Here is a 15,588-nt window from a genome sequence, read left to right as displayed (position 1 = left end):
ATCCCGACAAGGCGATGCGCCACCAGTATACCTTGTTCGTCGTCGACACGGCGAGGAATGCGACGAGGAGGACGACGATGGGCACGAAGAAGGAGAGGGCCGTGATAGGGACCGGAGTAGGCTATTTGCAGCTCTGGCTCTCCATTGAGGAGAGTGACTGCTCTGTTACCTACGAAATGCTGAGGACACGTCAGTACTTATGAACGAGCTTCAGGACGGAAGACAGCCCAGCGCACCATGGACCAGATCGCAATCCCTCCCATCGAGATGGCTGCGCCACATAGAAGCATGCTGGCCTGGATTAGCGGAAGTATCCCATAGCAGCTTGCGCACGGAGAGACTGACTGGTTGTAAAGCCCTCTTCGAGACGTCCGCCGGTTGATCAACTCAAGTGTTGATCCGGCTCCGATGAGACTGACGATATAGCTGAGCGCGAGAAGGCCAGCATTTACTGAGAAGGGGACGACTTGCCCTAGGTAAGGGGTAAGCTCTTCGGATGATGTTGACATCGCGAGCGGCGTTTAGCGGAGATTCGCCCAAGCTTTGTGATGAACTGAGACAAACTGGAGGGGTGGCTCTAGCGCCGATGGAGTCTTCGGTCGCTCGACAAGCTTCGAACTGAAGGATTGCTGTATTGCCGCGATATCCGCCGGTTAGAAGCGCTCTGCCATCGTAGCCCGCGTCTTCTGAGCTTCGGTGCGAGTGTGGAAATCGCATGAAGTGGGTTGGAAATTGAGAGCTGGCGGATGTCATGCACTTTGGATTGTCCGTTCAAGATTCATGGGCACGAGAAATCTTGACATCTTTCTCAGCCGTTCCCTCCCGCATTGCCAAGGGTCCCTCGACGACTTGAGATGGCAGATGCAGGACGGGCAAGCAGGCTACTGTGTTATCAGCGGGACTGGAACGAGAGATTAGCCGCCGGCGCCGTGTGGCTTCGGCCCTTTGCCCGATCTTAGGCGACGACTGGGGATGAATGCGCTGGCAGATTCGAGGCGGTATTGACCCGCGTGCGTAAACTTCATGCAAGGGACCACACAGAACCAGTTGCATTGAACCCCGCCGATCATCGCCGTTCCTGGACCCCTGCAGCGATGGCACCCAGATAAATCTATGCATCCCTGGTTTTCAGCTGAGTTCTTCTTGCCATTGTGGCGCACACTGGTGACCACCCTTTCCACCAAGCTCATCCAGGCGCCGAACTGCGGCCAGGTCGGCCTCGGTCATCACCAGACGCGACAGCTTGCAACCAATCGTTTAGCGCCGCCAGATACGACTTGCTTGATCTATTCTGACCCAAGTTCACCAAATACAAAATCGACTGATGAATGAAAGGCAGGAAGCCTTGTGCAAAGAAAAGAGATGAGCATCAGGCTCTCGAGGAAGTAGGGTTGGGAGCACTCATTCAGCTCATGCAAGAGCAGGGGCAAAGCCGGATCTGCCAACAGGCATGCCCCCCAATCTGCCTTGGCGCAGCGTCCTTTTCAGCCATTTCAGGGATCGTTTCGCACCTATTATCGAGCGGATAGTTGGCTAGGTAGCGGAGCACCTCGTTCGGCACTTGCGCTGTCCGCTCGAGAGCCTTCGCGATAAGCCGTTCGAAGCTCGCCCCGAGCCGGAGGAGGCGGTCCTGTTCAATAATTTCTGCATCGCCCCGGAGTTTGGCGCGCGCTGCAGCAGATAGGGCGCTCAAGCTCGTCCGGAAGTGCACGCCCATGTCGCTCCCGGCGAGGTGTCTCGCCCAGCCCATCTCGCGAACCCAGGTCGACTCGAAGTCAGGCCCTTGCCGGCTGTCAACTATCCGCCGCGTCTCCTCTAGCTCGGCCGCCAGGCTTTCTTCGTATCTCGTAAGACGGTCTGCTAGCAGACGTTGAGGGGAGCCGGAGGCGGTGGACCTAAGGCTAGTCGTCCCGTCAGGTCCTATGCTACCCTGTACTTGCTCGACTACCCAGTACCGAGCGCGGCTTCCTCGCGATAAGATCTGAAGTCGTACCTCCTTCCAGGTACTGTCGTGTCCTGACTGCGAGCGGTGGACCCTGATCAGCTTCCGGCTCGTCGTAAGGAAGCGGCAGTCCGAGCAGCTGAGGCCGTCGATGATTGGTAGCTGCTCCACGTAAGGCGAACCGTCGGTGGGTACCGGGACGGCCTGTGGGTTGGCGATCGGCTCGGCCGTGTAGCTGTAATCGAGGATCTGTCGCATCACCTCGCCCTTTAGGCGGTGGATCCGCCAGAAGTGCAGCTGTACGCCGTCGCCTGGCCGAATCCCGACCCTACACGACATGCAGATCAGGACCCGGTGCTCCGGACCACCGCTACTCCCGCCGCCGCCGCCGGTGCTCGCAGACCAGCTTAGCAGACCGACCTGGCCCCCAGTAACGCCGCCGTCAGACTCGTAGCGCACTGCCATAGCCGATAAGCTGGTGCTTATAGTCGTCATTGCCACGGCCGAATGTATTGTAGCTCAACCAGTTTAGCGTATTTTGCAAACCAGGAAATACGTATCGCCTACTTCCCTCTCTCACTCTCTCCCCTCAATTACTCCCTCTCGCGCAGCCCCCTTTAACCCCTAGTCCTTACCCCAGGTCCCGGGGTTTGAGGCAGGGGGCGCGCACCCCCTGTTTCCCCTGGTAATGACTGTCATGGTAGTGGTCGTCACTCGAGCTAACCCCCAGCCCGCTGACTCAGCCTTGACTATGGGCTTACCCCAACTTGCCCCTGGTAGTGACGGTCACTACCGGGCTGAATGATGGACAGGCTGCTGCTGCGGTTCATTGTACCTGCTGTCTGTGCCTGTTGTTCTTGGGGCTACTACTGTACTTCTCCTGTCGCGTGCGGGGGGGTCGTGGGTTAGCTGACCTTTTGCTGGCCGGGATGAACTCAACCTGGGGTACAGGAATGAGCTCAATGGCCCGTGCGCCCGCGCCCCCTGCCCACCAGGAGTGCGCGAAAAGTGAGCGCTTCCCGGCCGGGAATGATGGTCAGGGGATCGCCGAGGGGCCGACGACGTCGTCGGGCCAGCCGCCGTCGCTGACGGGGGCGGCGGCGTTCATGCTCAGCCAGGGGGCCACGGTGCTGGCCTTGCGGCCGGCGTGGGCGAGCTGGATGGCGATCTTCTGGCCCTGGGAGTGCGCGAACTCGGTGATGCGGGCGAGGGGCGCGATCTGGCTGTCCTTCCACAGGCCCATATCCTGCGGGGTGATGCGGCCGCGGGCCTGGACACCCGTGGCCTCGACGAAGGTGAGCCCGGGGTCGCGCTGGAGGATGCCGCCAAGGTGCGTGAGGTGCCAGTCTGTGGCGTGGCCGTCGTCGGCCGAGTACTGGCTCAGCGGGGAGAGCCAGACGCGGTTGGGGAAGGTTGTGCCGCGGAGGGTGAGGGGCGTGAAGAGCTTGGGGATGGCGTCTCTGTCTGGCCTCTTGGAGCCCAGGCCGGTGCCGGCCGGGGGGATCTGGGCGGGTGTGAAGTATGAGACGCCTTCCGCGGGGACGTTGCGAATGTCCTCGTCGGCGGACATGGGCGAAGAAGAGCTGCCCATGGCGGTGGTGGTTATCGTACTAGCGCGGTGAAAAAGAAAGAAAGTCCTAAATTGAGAGATCTCGAGGGAGGTTGCTGCCGGACACTCTTTGCCCCAGGACGAGGAGGAGGCCCAGGGCGATGAAATATATGGCATGAAATATAGAAAGGCCTCGGCACTGGGACGGGCGGAGCGTCAAACTACGGTCACGGGACAATTATGTAAGCAAGGACCTTAGTCATCAGGCAGGGAGGCCAACACTCATGTGTCGGCCTTGCGACAGAAGGCTGTCGGCGACCCGACGACACGACGTCGGCGCTACAAGCATACGATGAAGGACAAAGGCGCATATAGCCAGGAGGATTTCCTAGACAGACAGTCATTACCTTTGCACTTCAGCGATCAATCTAAGTACCATTCTCACCCGCACTTGGACTAGTCACTCAATTGCCGAGACTGGTATCTCTTCCCAGAGACACGACAACCCCAGAGAGAGAACGACATTCGACCAGTTGTGATATTGCTTGAGCTTTACCTACTTCGCAGAACAGCAACCCCGAAGCCCGGCCCGACGGTTGACCCCGGAGGCCCGATCGTGACATTTGTATTATAAGTTTTCAAAATTATCTTGTGTAGAATAAGCATTACGTATTACTTAGGTTCGAGACCAGGTGGGCTCGCATCACGCCTTATACACTTACGTGGAAATGTTTATACGACAGTTGCCGTCGCGTGCTTCGCCGCTCTCTATAGAATTGCCGCCTCCTCTGTAAGCTCTCTTGGAGCGGTTGGATATCTTATGCCTATTTGGAGCTTGCTAGCAATTCATCCTTGCAATATCGCAAAGCTCGAGTTAGTTTCTATTACTTAAAGTGGGTTAACATAATCGGCGCTTTCTTCATAGCGAGCCGTTTCCCATAATACGAAGTGAAAAGGATAACCGAATTTAATACTTGGCTACAGTTGAAGAACCATCATAGCTAAGATTAATTAGCACGGCCGGACTTCCGTTCCACTGTGCCATGTATAAGGAAATAGCGGCAAAGTTAAACATGCTCTCCTTTATCTCTTCTCGCCTCTCCAACATCCGCGAACATTACTCGCCGAAAGTTGGAGAGGCTCCTATCTCTAGAAGGATGATTAACCATCTCCGCGAGGACGTAAGCCGGCTTGCCATCGCGATGAGTGAGGTTGTTCTTATGGATATGCTCGGCGCCCATGGTGATGTTAAGGAGCAGCTCCGGTTTATCCCGACCGTGTATGATGTTGATTACAGTAGCGAAGGCTTTATGCTTCTATCCTATAGCCTCTATCGCTCGCGTGCTATTGTCTCGGGGAATGCTCTCCTTCCACATCACCTTGCTCACGGGGCCTATGCATCCTGGCCTACCTACCCTTGGGATGTGTGACGCCGAAGGAACAGGTGGCGCGAGTGTGCGCCCGGACGCCGATAATTGGTCACACGAGGTCGGCTGGGTGTGCCTATTTCCTGCACAGTAGTTTCCTCATCGAGAGGACTTTGCGAATCGGCATTGCCTTCTCGAGGCAGACGATCTCCTGATTCATCCTCCATGGACAGTTGGGGCGCGACGACAAGGCAGAGTGCTGTCTATCCCAGGCAGGTCGCCACCGTGGATGTGCGGATTCGTTCACTCCTCAGCGGAAGGACAGGGACCACGCGTTTCGGACATTCTAGCTAACGCATGAAAAGCAGCAGACTTCGGTGAAGGCGAGACTGGGCGGAGGGACGAAGGGTCAGGGGTGCAGGAAGGGGGTAAGTGTGAGGGCAGGAGAGGAGAAGCGGCCAATCGGATGGCGTAAAGGCACGGCTGAATATCCATCACATGAAGCAACTGACTGTGACTGCGCCGAGATGCATGAACTCCGCCCTGAGGGAACGACGACCGGCAGTGAAGACCTCGAGGGTCTCCCCTGATGCAACCTCAGGAGGTGGCAATCAGCTCATCTGCCTTGCAAGTAACCTAACAGGAGACAGCCCTCATGCACGTTTCTAGCCGCTAGTGTGGCTGTCGTCACCTTTTCACATCGTTCCGCTCCTGTAATTCGCCGTTGCCATGACTCCCTCCATCCGCTTCCGCCGAGTCTGCCTTGACGATGCAAGACTGCGCGGGTCTGCTTTGTGAAGCTGCATAGACAAGACCACATATGGGCGCCATGTGGAACCTTGGCACGCCTGCCGAGATGGGGAAAGACCCAGGGAGCCAGACAAAGCGGTGACAAGCACAGCCCTTCCAGCAAAGGCTGTCTGGGCTCGACGTTCCAAGTGGAGGCAGCCCATAGTTGACAGAAATCAGCCCAATGTGTCTTGCGCAACATGTCTAGCTGAATCAAGTTCATACCTCCGTTCGTCGTCTCCTAGGCAGAGGCGTCAGCCGGACATGGCACAGACTTGGATTGGACCGAGAAGCCCCTGAAGCACCAGCCGTCTGCGGTACAGGGAACGCCGGAGAGGCGAGGACCCGGGATTCTCAGAGGCAGCCGGACGACGCTGTCCCTGCGCCCTCAGCCTGCATTCTGTCCTCGCGTAACTCTTGAGGCGGCCTCCCTTCCGTCGTGGTTGGTAACTGGGAGTGGCAGTAGAAAAGCGTGCCATGACCAATTCCTGGAGCCATTGACGCTTGCGAACCTGGACCTTCACGGGGCCGTACTCCCACATTCACAAAGCTCCCCGAGCAGCAGTTTTCCATCAACATTATCCGAATTCTCGCAGTGTCTGGGCGATTCTATGCGGCGATATTGCTGCTGGACGTTGAGGATCTCCAGCCGGACTTTTTCCGCCGAGCCGGATCCATTGGATAGCAGCGCGCCTGCCTGCGTCGCGTCTCCGTCCACCCACGCAACCACGAACGCCCATTATCTTCTCGACCACAACCCACTCCCTCGTTGACATCAGATACCAAACTCCCGCATGTGCAGTCATCACTCTTCGCGTTCTCGTTGCTCTTCTCGACGTCCCTGGTGAATAGCGCATGTTGATTGGTTGGTCGGGGGCCCACTTCTGTACCATGAAGCTGCTGACTAACGGTGCAGGGGCTGAGAATCGGGTGCGTCGGTGGCTGGGCGGCAAATTCCCCACCGCCCAAAATGTCGTGTCGCGCGACCTCCCTCGGCCTTCCCCGTCCTTCTCACCATCGCATTCCGTCGACCATGGCAGACCAAGCGCGGTCGCAGATCATCAAGGAGAACCCCATTGGCAAAGGCCTTGATGCCTTCCGCGCTTCATTCGGTCCGATCTGCGAAGACGCGAGCGTCCCCTGCACTCCGGACTCGCTAGATCGGCTCGGCCAAGAAGGTAAGAACGACACCACAGCTTCGGCCCAGTGTGCCCCTCTAATCATCGTGCAGATCTCCAGAATCTTGTTCTCGACCTGCTCTTCGCTTTACGAAACCTCTCCGCGGTTCGCTTCCTACGATCAAAGGCCGGCCATGGGACCCTTCGTAACGATCTCCTCAAACTTAACTCGGCTGTCAGCTCCGACGGCTTCGATCTCGTCCGCGTCAAACCTCTCCTAAAAGCAGCCATCGCCGATGACCCGGACGACGCAGTTATCTGGAATGAAGTCTACCACGCCGTCACCGAATCCACTCCGCCGCCCCGACCGACAGCATCATCCCTCCACCAAACCCCTTGGCTGCACAACACGAGCAGCTTCGCGAACTCCTCCGAAGGCCGCAAAGATGTGGACAGAGTCCTTAAGTTGGAGCTTGGTCCTCTCTACGTCGGGCTTCCTCGCTTCTGCGAGACATATTTCGGACGTGTGGCCGGTCTTGAGACAGCCGCCGAGGCCGTCTTCAAGGAATGCAAGGGAGGCAGCAATCCGCTCTTCCATGAAGGCTGGAGCGGATGGCCAAAAGACGCAAACCAGGACGACGTCTTGAGCTGGTTTGCGGGCTTGTGCGAGAAGCTGGCGGCCTTTGCAGAACACCACGGGTCAAACCCGGCATGTCGACGGAGACCATTGGCACAACCCAACAAGCCAATCCGCGGTTCCACAGGGGAACGCAAATTGGACGTCGGCTTCGTGAACGACACCAAGGCCGACAAGGATTCTCAATGCCACTGGTCGCGGGTCCTCGTCCCCGGCGAGCTGAAAAGCAATCCATTGGCCGACACAGCGTCCAAGGCATGGCTTGATCTTGGGAGGTACGCGAGAGAGGTTCTCGCTGCTCAAGACACCCGTCGGTTCGTTTTAGGCTTCACTATTTGCGGATCTCTCATGAGGATATGGGAGTTTGACCGGCTGGGGGGGGTCGCATCCGAACAGTTCGACATCAACAAAGATGGACTGCAGTTTGTGTCCACGGTCCTCGGCTTTCTCTGGATGAACGAGGAGGAGCTTGGGTTCGATCCGACAATCATGACGGCAAACAACGAACGATTTATCGAGATCGAGCGGGACGGCTCAACAGAACGCCTCATCATTGATCGGGTGATGAAACGCGCACCTTGCATAGCTGGCCGGGCGACGACTTGCTGGAAAGCCCACCGCGAAGGACAACCCCAGTCACTACTTGTTATCAAGGATTCGTGGCAATATACGGAACGCGATGAGGAAGGCGAACTGTTACGCGAGGCGACTGGCAAAGGCGTCGTCAACATGGCCCGATACTATCACCACGAGACTGTTCGGGTTCACGGTAAGGATGACGACATTCGAAGCAACGTGCGGGGAGGGTTAGATGTTACCAGAGCTACGAACTACCGGTCGGAACGCTCGATGCCTCCACCGAGTACCACCATGTCTGGCGCTTCGCGGAAGGGCCGCAGCAACAGCATCGCTGGCAAGAAGCGGTCTTCGAGTCAAACTGGCGCCGCGCTGCCCCCCAGCAAGCGATCCTGTTCGGCATCTCCAACGAAGGCTAGCAGCAACGCCATGTCAAACCGGGTGCATCGACGTGTCATTCTTCAAGACTACGGAGAACCCATCTACAACGCGAGCTCCCGATCGGCTCTCCTTGCCGCACTAGAGGGTTGCATTGAAGGGCACGAATCCCTGCGCAAAGCCGGCTTCCTTCACAGAGACATCTCCATCAATAATCTCATGATCAACGAGGACGACGACAACATCTCATGGCGTTCGTTCTTGATCGACCTAGACCTCGCCGTCAGAGAACAACGTCAAAGCGCCTCCGGAGCGAAGGGCAAGACCGGCACGAGAGCATTCATGGCAATCGGGGCCCTTTTAGGCGAGCAGCATTCCTTCATGCACGATCTTGAGTCATTCTTTTGGGTCCTCTTCTGGATATGCATCCACTATGACCCAGATGCGAACAATTCCCGGAGCAGAAGCAAGGATTTGGCGGCCGACCCCGACGAGAACGCCATTTCGTCTCCGCTTAGCAGGGTTGTTCCTGAGTTTGACCAGTGGAATTACATCAGCATGCAATTGTTGGCGAAGGAGAAGAAGGGACAAGTATCTCATGAAGGGGACTTCATCAGATCCGCAGAAGAGAACTTCACTCCATACTACCAACCGTTGATACCTTGGGTCAACAAGTTGCGGAAAGTGGTATTCCCGAGTGGTGGGAGGTGGGAAAGAGAGGACATAGGATTGTATGTGAGGATGAAGGAGATCCTTGGAGAAGCCCAGAAGGACCCCAAAGTGTTGGCGGGAGACGGCCTCGCGGATTAGAGAAAAGCTTTGGACCTCGGCCTCCGGATCCCTTTCTCCCGCATCTTACCCCAGGGCCATCATCGACTGGGAGTTTGGCGGCTTCTGGCCCGAGTGGTTCGAGCGGCCTTTTGGGGGAGGTCAGGTGGAGGCGGATGACTCGCAGGCTGCGGTCGAGGCATGGTTCGACGCCAATGGCCGCCGACACGCTGTTTTTAGGCCCCGGTATCTTCTTTCCTAGATAAGACTAGCCAGGTACTGTACTGTACTGTACAGTATTTCTAGAACTTAGGTAGTCATCTTCCGGCATCTTGCTAGCGGGCCCCATTTTTGCGTACTGCCGGCCCCGTTTCGACCACAGGCCCGAAATCTGGGGCAGAATGCGCATGGGCGCTGCTTCGATCCCGCCCACGACCGCCTCCTCCCTTACAACGACTGCCATCCTCCTCGTCACACAACTCAATACTGGAGATACCCGCACAGTACAACCCCAACAAGCCGAGGCCCTCGGCCCGGGTTCCTGGGCTGCTGCCGTCGAACCCTTGGTCGAATTCCGGGTCCTCCGAGGGTTTCCTGGTCGATCGTCCTTCAGCTGGCCGATTCAACCTCCTCACCCTGGGTTGTCAACTCGATCTCCTGGCTCGCTGGGTCGACCCTCTTGTCTGACGGGTGATCGGAATCCTCGGGCGTCCAAGGCGTGGGGCCGAGCTTATCGGGGTCCTATGCCACACTAGAGCTGGAAGCGGTGGACAAGACACATCGAACCGGATGCTTGCTCCTCAGACTCATAGCATAGAAAGACGGAGAATCTACAATCGATCTAACCTTCGCCACTGAGGACGTGGCATCCCAGATGGGCGACGAGCATGTGTACGTCGCGGCAAAGGACGGACAGCTCTCCACCGAGTCCTCCAGCATGATCGCACAGCCCATACGCGACTTAGGGGTGGTTCCCCTTTCCTCCATCTGTCCTCGTCGTCTAGAGTTATCTGTTCTGGGCCTCGGAGTGGTTGAGATCATCGCCGTTACTCCGAGTCAGAGTCAGAGTCGGCCGTTGGGTAAAGGCCCCTCCCGAAGCCCATGTCCCCGCGCGCAGCCGCTGAAAGTGACAGCGGCCGGGGAGACCCTCCTCCCAGATCTGCACCGTGTCGCTATACCGGTCCGCGTCGACGACAATCCGGGCGGTCCTTGGGAGTACGCCAGAGAGGTAGTCGACGATATCTTTCATCTCCACGTGCTTCGTCTCCTCGGCCGCCCAAAACCTGCCTCTGCTATAGTGTGGCGGCAGGGCGACGACGCCGAGGACCGAAATGTTTTTCAAGGCGTCATCCCATATGTCGTACCGTGGCGAAATATTCGGAAAGTTGAGGTAGCAAAATGGAGCGCCAGTGAAGAGTATGAGCTTCCGCATTTTGGCTCTCGTCTCCGGATAGAACTTGGCGATGCCGTCCCCGGAATGGGCCGCCATAGCGCCATTCAAGAAGAACTGGAAGGTGTTTCCGGCGTACATAGCAATCTGCGCCTCTGCAGAGACCTGGCGGGAGACGAGAAGAAGGCCAGGAATGGCGCGCCGACGAGGATTGGTGAATCTTGGAGGGCATGCGGCGTCGGAAGCCCGGCAGCAGCTGTCAAGGCCGTGTACGACTTCTTTGTTGCTATCGTCGTAGTGCACAAAGTTCTCGAAGCGAGCGAACTCTCGTTCGACCGACTCACTCCCAATCAGGAGATTCTGAGGCACGCAGAGCCTGTAAATCTGCTGGCGAGTCTCGAGAGGCAAGGCCAGAAACTTGAAGCCAGCGCTTGTGGAGGGCATTGCGGAAGCTTCCATTGTCCGCAGGTAGGCGGGGGAGGCGACGTGAAGAAGGTGACGAAAGATGTGACGTCGCCCGAGCGAAGATTCAAGGCTCGTGAGGGTGGGGTGGGCACTCTGTTTGCAGAACGCACGGAAGGAGCCCGCTCGACGAGGCCGCCGCAAAGAGGAAGTCGTGCGAAGAGTTACGCGAGAAGAGATATCAACGACGCGCGAGGGAATAGAGAGGAGTGGAGTGGAGGTGGGTTGGAAAAGCCGACGCGGGGAGCGTGTCGCCGCCACGACTTCCGCCTTCTAATTGGTCTTTTGGTCCTGCGCGGCCCACTCGTGCAGCCCAATCGAAACGCCGACGACCTGACCAGGTTCTTCGATCGAAACCCTCACGTACTTCTCGACCACCGGCTCCGACAGTTCCTCACAATGACTTCGAACCACGCCCTCGGCCTGCTACTCTCCTCGACTCGGCTGTGCTTCAGCCAATGGAACGACTGCTGCGATCCCCGCTGACACTGACGCGACCCGCGGCATCCCACGTCTTCCGAGCCAGTCTTCCGGGCGCTCCAGGAATGACTTCAACGTTTTCCGGAGATGAGCAAACAGCTTCCCATAACAGTCCTCCTTGGCGGGAGACGGCCTGTGGCGTATTTTCCACATGGGCCATCCATACAGGGGATCACCTTGTGTTAATAACCTCTATCTATTTAACAATCAAAACGGGACTTACGGGTTGGGAGTGTCAAAGCCAATACGTGGGTGCCCAAAGAGCAAGAGCAGGCCACCCTCGCGGAATCATTGCTTCGCGATACGCATGGGTGGTGTGGCATCCTTGAAATACCATCGGTCTCGGTAATCGGCCCTCTCTGGCGTAAGTGTTACAGCGGTTCGAATATTCGTAGCTTCGTCGCAGGTTAGTTGTTCCGACGTCTCTTTTTCGAGCTTCAGCCATTCCTCCTTGTAAAGATAAGGCGCAGAGTTCTTCCCGGTCCAAGCCGCCAGGTCTTTCCTCGACGAGCGCTCGGTGTTTTGCTTGCGATCCTCCTGCAAACCTGACCATCATTCCCGGCCGGGAAGCCCGCCTACTGTATTATTCCACGGGGGATTTAGTCTAAATCCCCGGGTTCCACACGCCCCACATGTCCGACAGCATCCCTGCATATCGTGAAGTCTCTCTCATTCTCTTCATAGACATGTCATGTCCTACGAAACGTCTGTGCGCATTAGAGGTACGCGTCATTCCAACCCCCTTTTCGGCGGATTTAGTCTTAGTTCGTTACCCCAGATTTCCCTTCTTTTCCCAGTAACCCACGATCCACCGACAATCCACAATACCAACAGCAGCAGAACAGCCTGCAGTAATACGATGCGATGCGGAACCACGTACCGACCAACTCACCAACGACGCCGGAAGGCCACAAGGATCCCGACCCCGTTTTCACATACCTTCAGCTTTACGCCGATCCAACATACAATGTCCTGATCTGCCGCAGACCCGATTGTCGACACGCGATTTCCCCACATGGAGCCCAGGTCACCGCACACCTGTGGAATAAGCACAGTATCCCTCTAGCCGAGCGCTTAGGACTTCCAGAGCATATACGCGATCACTACTCTTCAGGCTTCCGCAATCCTACAGAGGCAGCTCTGCCGCCGTCTAGTTCCAGGCCCCATCCGCATCTCCTGACCTACGATGGCTTCAGCTGCCGCAAATGCGTCTTCTTGACAATAAGCTTCCATGAGCTTACGAGGCATATCTCGCAGAGCCACCTCGACGGGCAAACCGCGACCCGACCGCGGATTGGCCTACTCTACGACGATGTCTACCTACAGTCTTGGGGAGGCGGCCCGAATCGACGATATTGGACTGTAACCGATGCAGATGGGAAAACAGGTCGTCTAGTCCCTGGCCGCGTAGCAAAACAACCCCCCCCCCCCCCCCCCCCCCCGAGACGCCCGAACGACCTGTTTTCTCGGGGTACGATTCGACAAGGAAAGACCCAAACGATAGACGGACTGCTATCTCTCAGAGCAAGCCATGGCTAGACCGGACGGGATGGCAGCAGATCTTCGAGGGCGCCAACTGTGCAGTGCTGAAGGCCCTCACAGCTATACCCTGCAATCCACCCACAAGACTCCTTCACCTTGGAAGAGGACTATATCCTACAACCACTCCCTACATTAGTATTCGAGCAGACGAGATAAAGATATCCGGGCTCGTTACTATGGTCGACTGGGTACTTTTTCGCTGTGAGCAGACAGCCCGCGAAACTTCTCGTGCAGTCCTCTGCTGGTTCCGAAGCCTCCACCCAGACAAGATCTATCCCAAGCCATTTACACTAGTATCGGCAAGATCGAGCCGACAGAAGTATCTCAAGACCTTCCAGCGTTTCATCGCCTTCATCTTCCGTACCTACCGCCTACCAAGCTTCCAACGACAAGACCTTCTCCCCGTCCGATTTAATTCGGAGCAGCAGCAGCTACTTGGTACTATCTGGTCCCACGAAGCTTGGAACGAGGAACAGCTCCTTCGGTGGATCCTAGCTGGAAAGCCCGCTCGTCAGCTGCGGCCGACAGCTAAGGAAGAACGGCCTACTCCAACACCGAGTAATAGGGAACAGAAACAGTCCGTCTCAAAACCCTTAGCCAAACGTCTGTCGAGAAAACGCTCGTTTAACTCCTATCGGCAAGACACCAAGTCGGACTCCCAACGAGATACCACTAAGATAAGTCGGGACGACGAAGACGACGAGAACGACGAAGACGGCGAGAACGACGAAGACGGCGAGAACGACGAGGACGACGAGGACGATAATAAGAGCGGCCACTCCGACGAAGATGTCAGCGACTCGGAGCTCAGCGACGGACAAAGCGAGACAACAGACAAGGTCCAAGACGCAAGTACACTGCAGAATCAACTGATCGTCCTCAGCCCAGCACTGAGCCAGCTTCTCGAATTGCTATTCAAGCTGTGTATTACATTCTGTACCGAAGACTTCGCCGACGGCTATCCCGCTCAACCCATCTCGTGTACTTCAGTGGTATTCTTAGCATCAACCCAGACGGCAGAGGCTTTCGCACAGCAAAGCTTTATACACCATTCCTTTCAGCCTTGATCTACAACCAGCGACTTCTCTTCCTAGAATATGCCCTACCTCTTCGAGCATATGAGCATATCGGGATTCCCCGGCGACCGCGACATCGGCAATTCGAGCGGCTCGATAAGTCCACCCTCCGCCTCGCGACCAGGGCGCATCACGACTAGGGGTCGCGACGCGACGCGTTCAAACACCCCACTATACAATCTGCCATATAAACCTGTTTCCTCGCGTCTCTCTGCGACATAATTACGACCATTACAAACCCCAAAAATGAGGCTATCGTCATGGTGCCAAAAGACTACTAATTGCGCGCCCGCCGCGCACTGGACGACATCGAGGCTGGCGTACCTATTGCGACAGCTGCCAAACTACACGAAGTCGACAGATCCTACCTACGTCGTCGCCTCAAGGCCGTTCCAACCTTCAAGCAAAAATACCAAGTCCGACAAGCCCTCTCCGTCACCCAGGAAGACTATATGGTCTCCTGGGCCCTCGACCAAGCCAAGCTGGGCTATGCAGCACCATTGAAGCAATTCAAGCACTTCGCGATGCGGCTGCTGTCGATCGACGACCCCGCCGCACATCTTGGGCAGCACTGGTACCGTCCTTTCATCCACCAAAACCCAACCTTGACAACCTCGAGATCACGACTTATCGAATACAAACGGTACAACGGTGCCTGCAAGGCCAACATTGATATCTTCTTCGACCGGTTGACGTCATTGCAGCGCAGAAAGGTGCAGCCCGAGAATATCTGGAACGTGGACGAGTGCGGAGTGGCAGAAGGCCTAGGTCACAATGGCTTCGTGGTCAGTGATGCTCTGCGCAAGTTCACGTTGAAAAGGACGGCGCCAGGAGGACCTGGATCACGATAATCGAGGCCATTTCTGCCGGCGGTCGTTCCATCCCTCCATTGGTTATCTTCAAGGGCCAGTCCGTTCAACAGCAATGGTTTCCTGACGTCAAAATCGATCGATGGAAGCATTGGTGTTTTGAGACTTCACCAAACGGGTGGACCAGCAATGATATTGCGCTGAAATGGCTCAAGGAGTTGTTCATCCCCAACACGGTTCCTGCTATTCCTGGTCAGTGGCGATGCCTTCTCCTAGACGGCCATAAGTCGCACGCAACAGAGGAATTCATGGCGGAATGCTTCATCAACAAGATCTGGCTGATTTACCTCCCGGCTCATACCTCACATGTTCTTCAGCCACTTGACGTAGGCGTGTTCTCGGCGGTGAAGTCGGCCTACCGTACAGCGGTTACAGAGGTTGCTTACGACACCATGAACGAGACCCCAGGCAAGCGGGAGTTTCTTGAGGCATATGAAACTGCGCGCAAAAGCAAGATGAACAAGGAGAACATAATGGCCGGCTTCAGAGGCACGGGGGTGTGGCCACACAATAGGTCAAAAGCGTTGAGCTCCCGGTTCGTGATGTTGACCCCTGAGGAGTCCCAGTCGACATCTCAAGATGGCCCAAATCAGGCCCAAATGACGTCTACAGAGCCGGACTTTTTGACGCCCTTATGCGCAATTG

The 15,588-nt window shown here is 56.6% G+C and overlaps 5 protein-coding genes across 5 annotated transcripts; 2 read left to right on the top strand and 3 right to left on the bottom strand.

Moving 5' to 3' along the window:
* Nucleotides 1-1,714: 1,714 nt before the first annotated feature.
* Nucleotides 1,715-2,302, bottom strand: B0I36DRAFT_215665 (uncharacterized protein; the record flags this gene model as incomplete). The annotated part of the gene is made up of 1 exon (XM_046148963.1): nt 1,715-2,302. A coding segment is annotated over one exon (588 nt), but the record flags the coding sequence as incomplete, so codon positions are not given.
* A 581-nt stretch (nt 2,303-2,883) lies between these two features.
* On the bottom strand, nt 2,884-3,684 carry B0I36DRAFT_343298 (uncharacterized protein). Its single transcript, XM_046156149.1, has one exon. It carries the CDS (start codon nt 3,666-3,668, stop codon nt 2,979-2,981), a length of 690 nt encoding a protein of 229 aa, XP_046003709.1. The 5' UTR covers nt 3,669-3,684; the 3' UTR covers nt 2,884-2,978.
* A 2,996-nt stretch (nt 3,685-6,680) lies between these two features.
* Nucleotides 6,681-9,166, top strand: B0I36DRAFT_370622 (uncharacterized protein; the record flags this gene model as incomplete). Its single annotated transcript, XM_046159928.1, has 2 exons — nt 6,681-6,825; nt 6,879-9,166. 2 exons carry the CDS (start codon nt 6,681-6,683, stop codon nt 9,164-9,166), a joined length of 2,433 nt encoding a protein of 810 aa, XP_046003708.1.
* A 964-nt stretch (nt 9,167-10,130) lies between these two features.
* Nucleotides 10,131-10,958, bottom strand: B0I36DRAFT_370621 (uncharacterized protein; the record flags this gene model as incomplete). Its single annotated transcript, XM_046159927.1, has 1 exon — nt 10,131-10,958. The coding sequence occupies one exon, from the start codon at nt 10,956-10,958 to the stop codon at nt 10,131-10,133; it is 828 nt and encodes a 275-aa protein (XP_046003707.1).
* Nucleotides 10,959-12,961: 2,003 nt separating this feature from the next.
* Nucleotides 12,962-13,847, top strand: B0I36DRAFT_343282 (uncharacterized protein; the record flags this gene model as incomplete). The annotated part of the gene is given in 3 exon segments (XM_046156148.1): nt 12,962-13,759; nt 13,776-13,785; nt 13,801-13,847. Coding segments are annotated over 2 exon segments (587 nt in total), but the record flags the coding sequence as incomplete, so codon positions are not given.
* Nucleotides 13,848-15,588: the final 1,741 nt, after the last annotated feature.

The sequence above is a fragment of the Microdochium trichocladiopsis genome, assembly GCF_020744255.1.
Source record: "Microdochium trichocladiopsis strain MPI-CAGE-CH-0230 chromosome Unknown B0I36scaffold_22, whole genome shotgun sequence".
NCBI lineage: Eukaryota > Fungi > Ascomycota > Sordariomycetes > Xylariales > Microdochiaceae > Microdochium > Microdochium trichocladiopsis.
The sequence above is the reverse complement of the archived record's forward strand: the minus strand, read 5'-3'. Positions and strand labels throughout refer to the sequence as shown.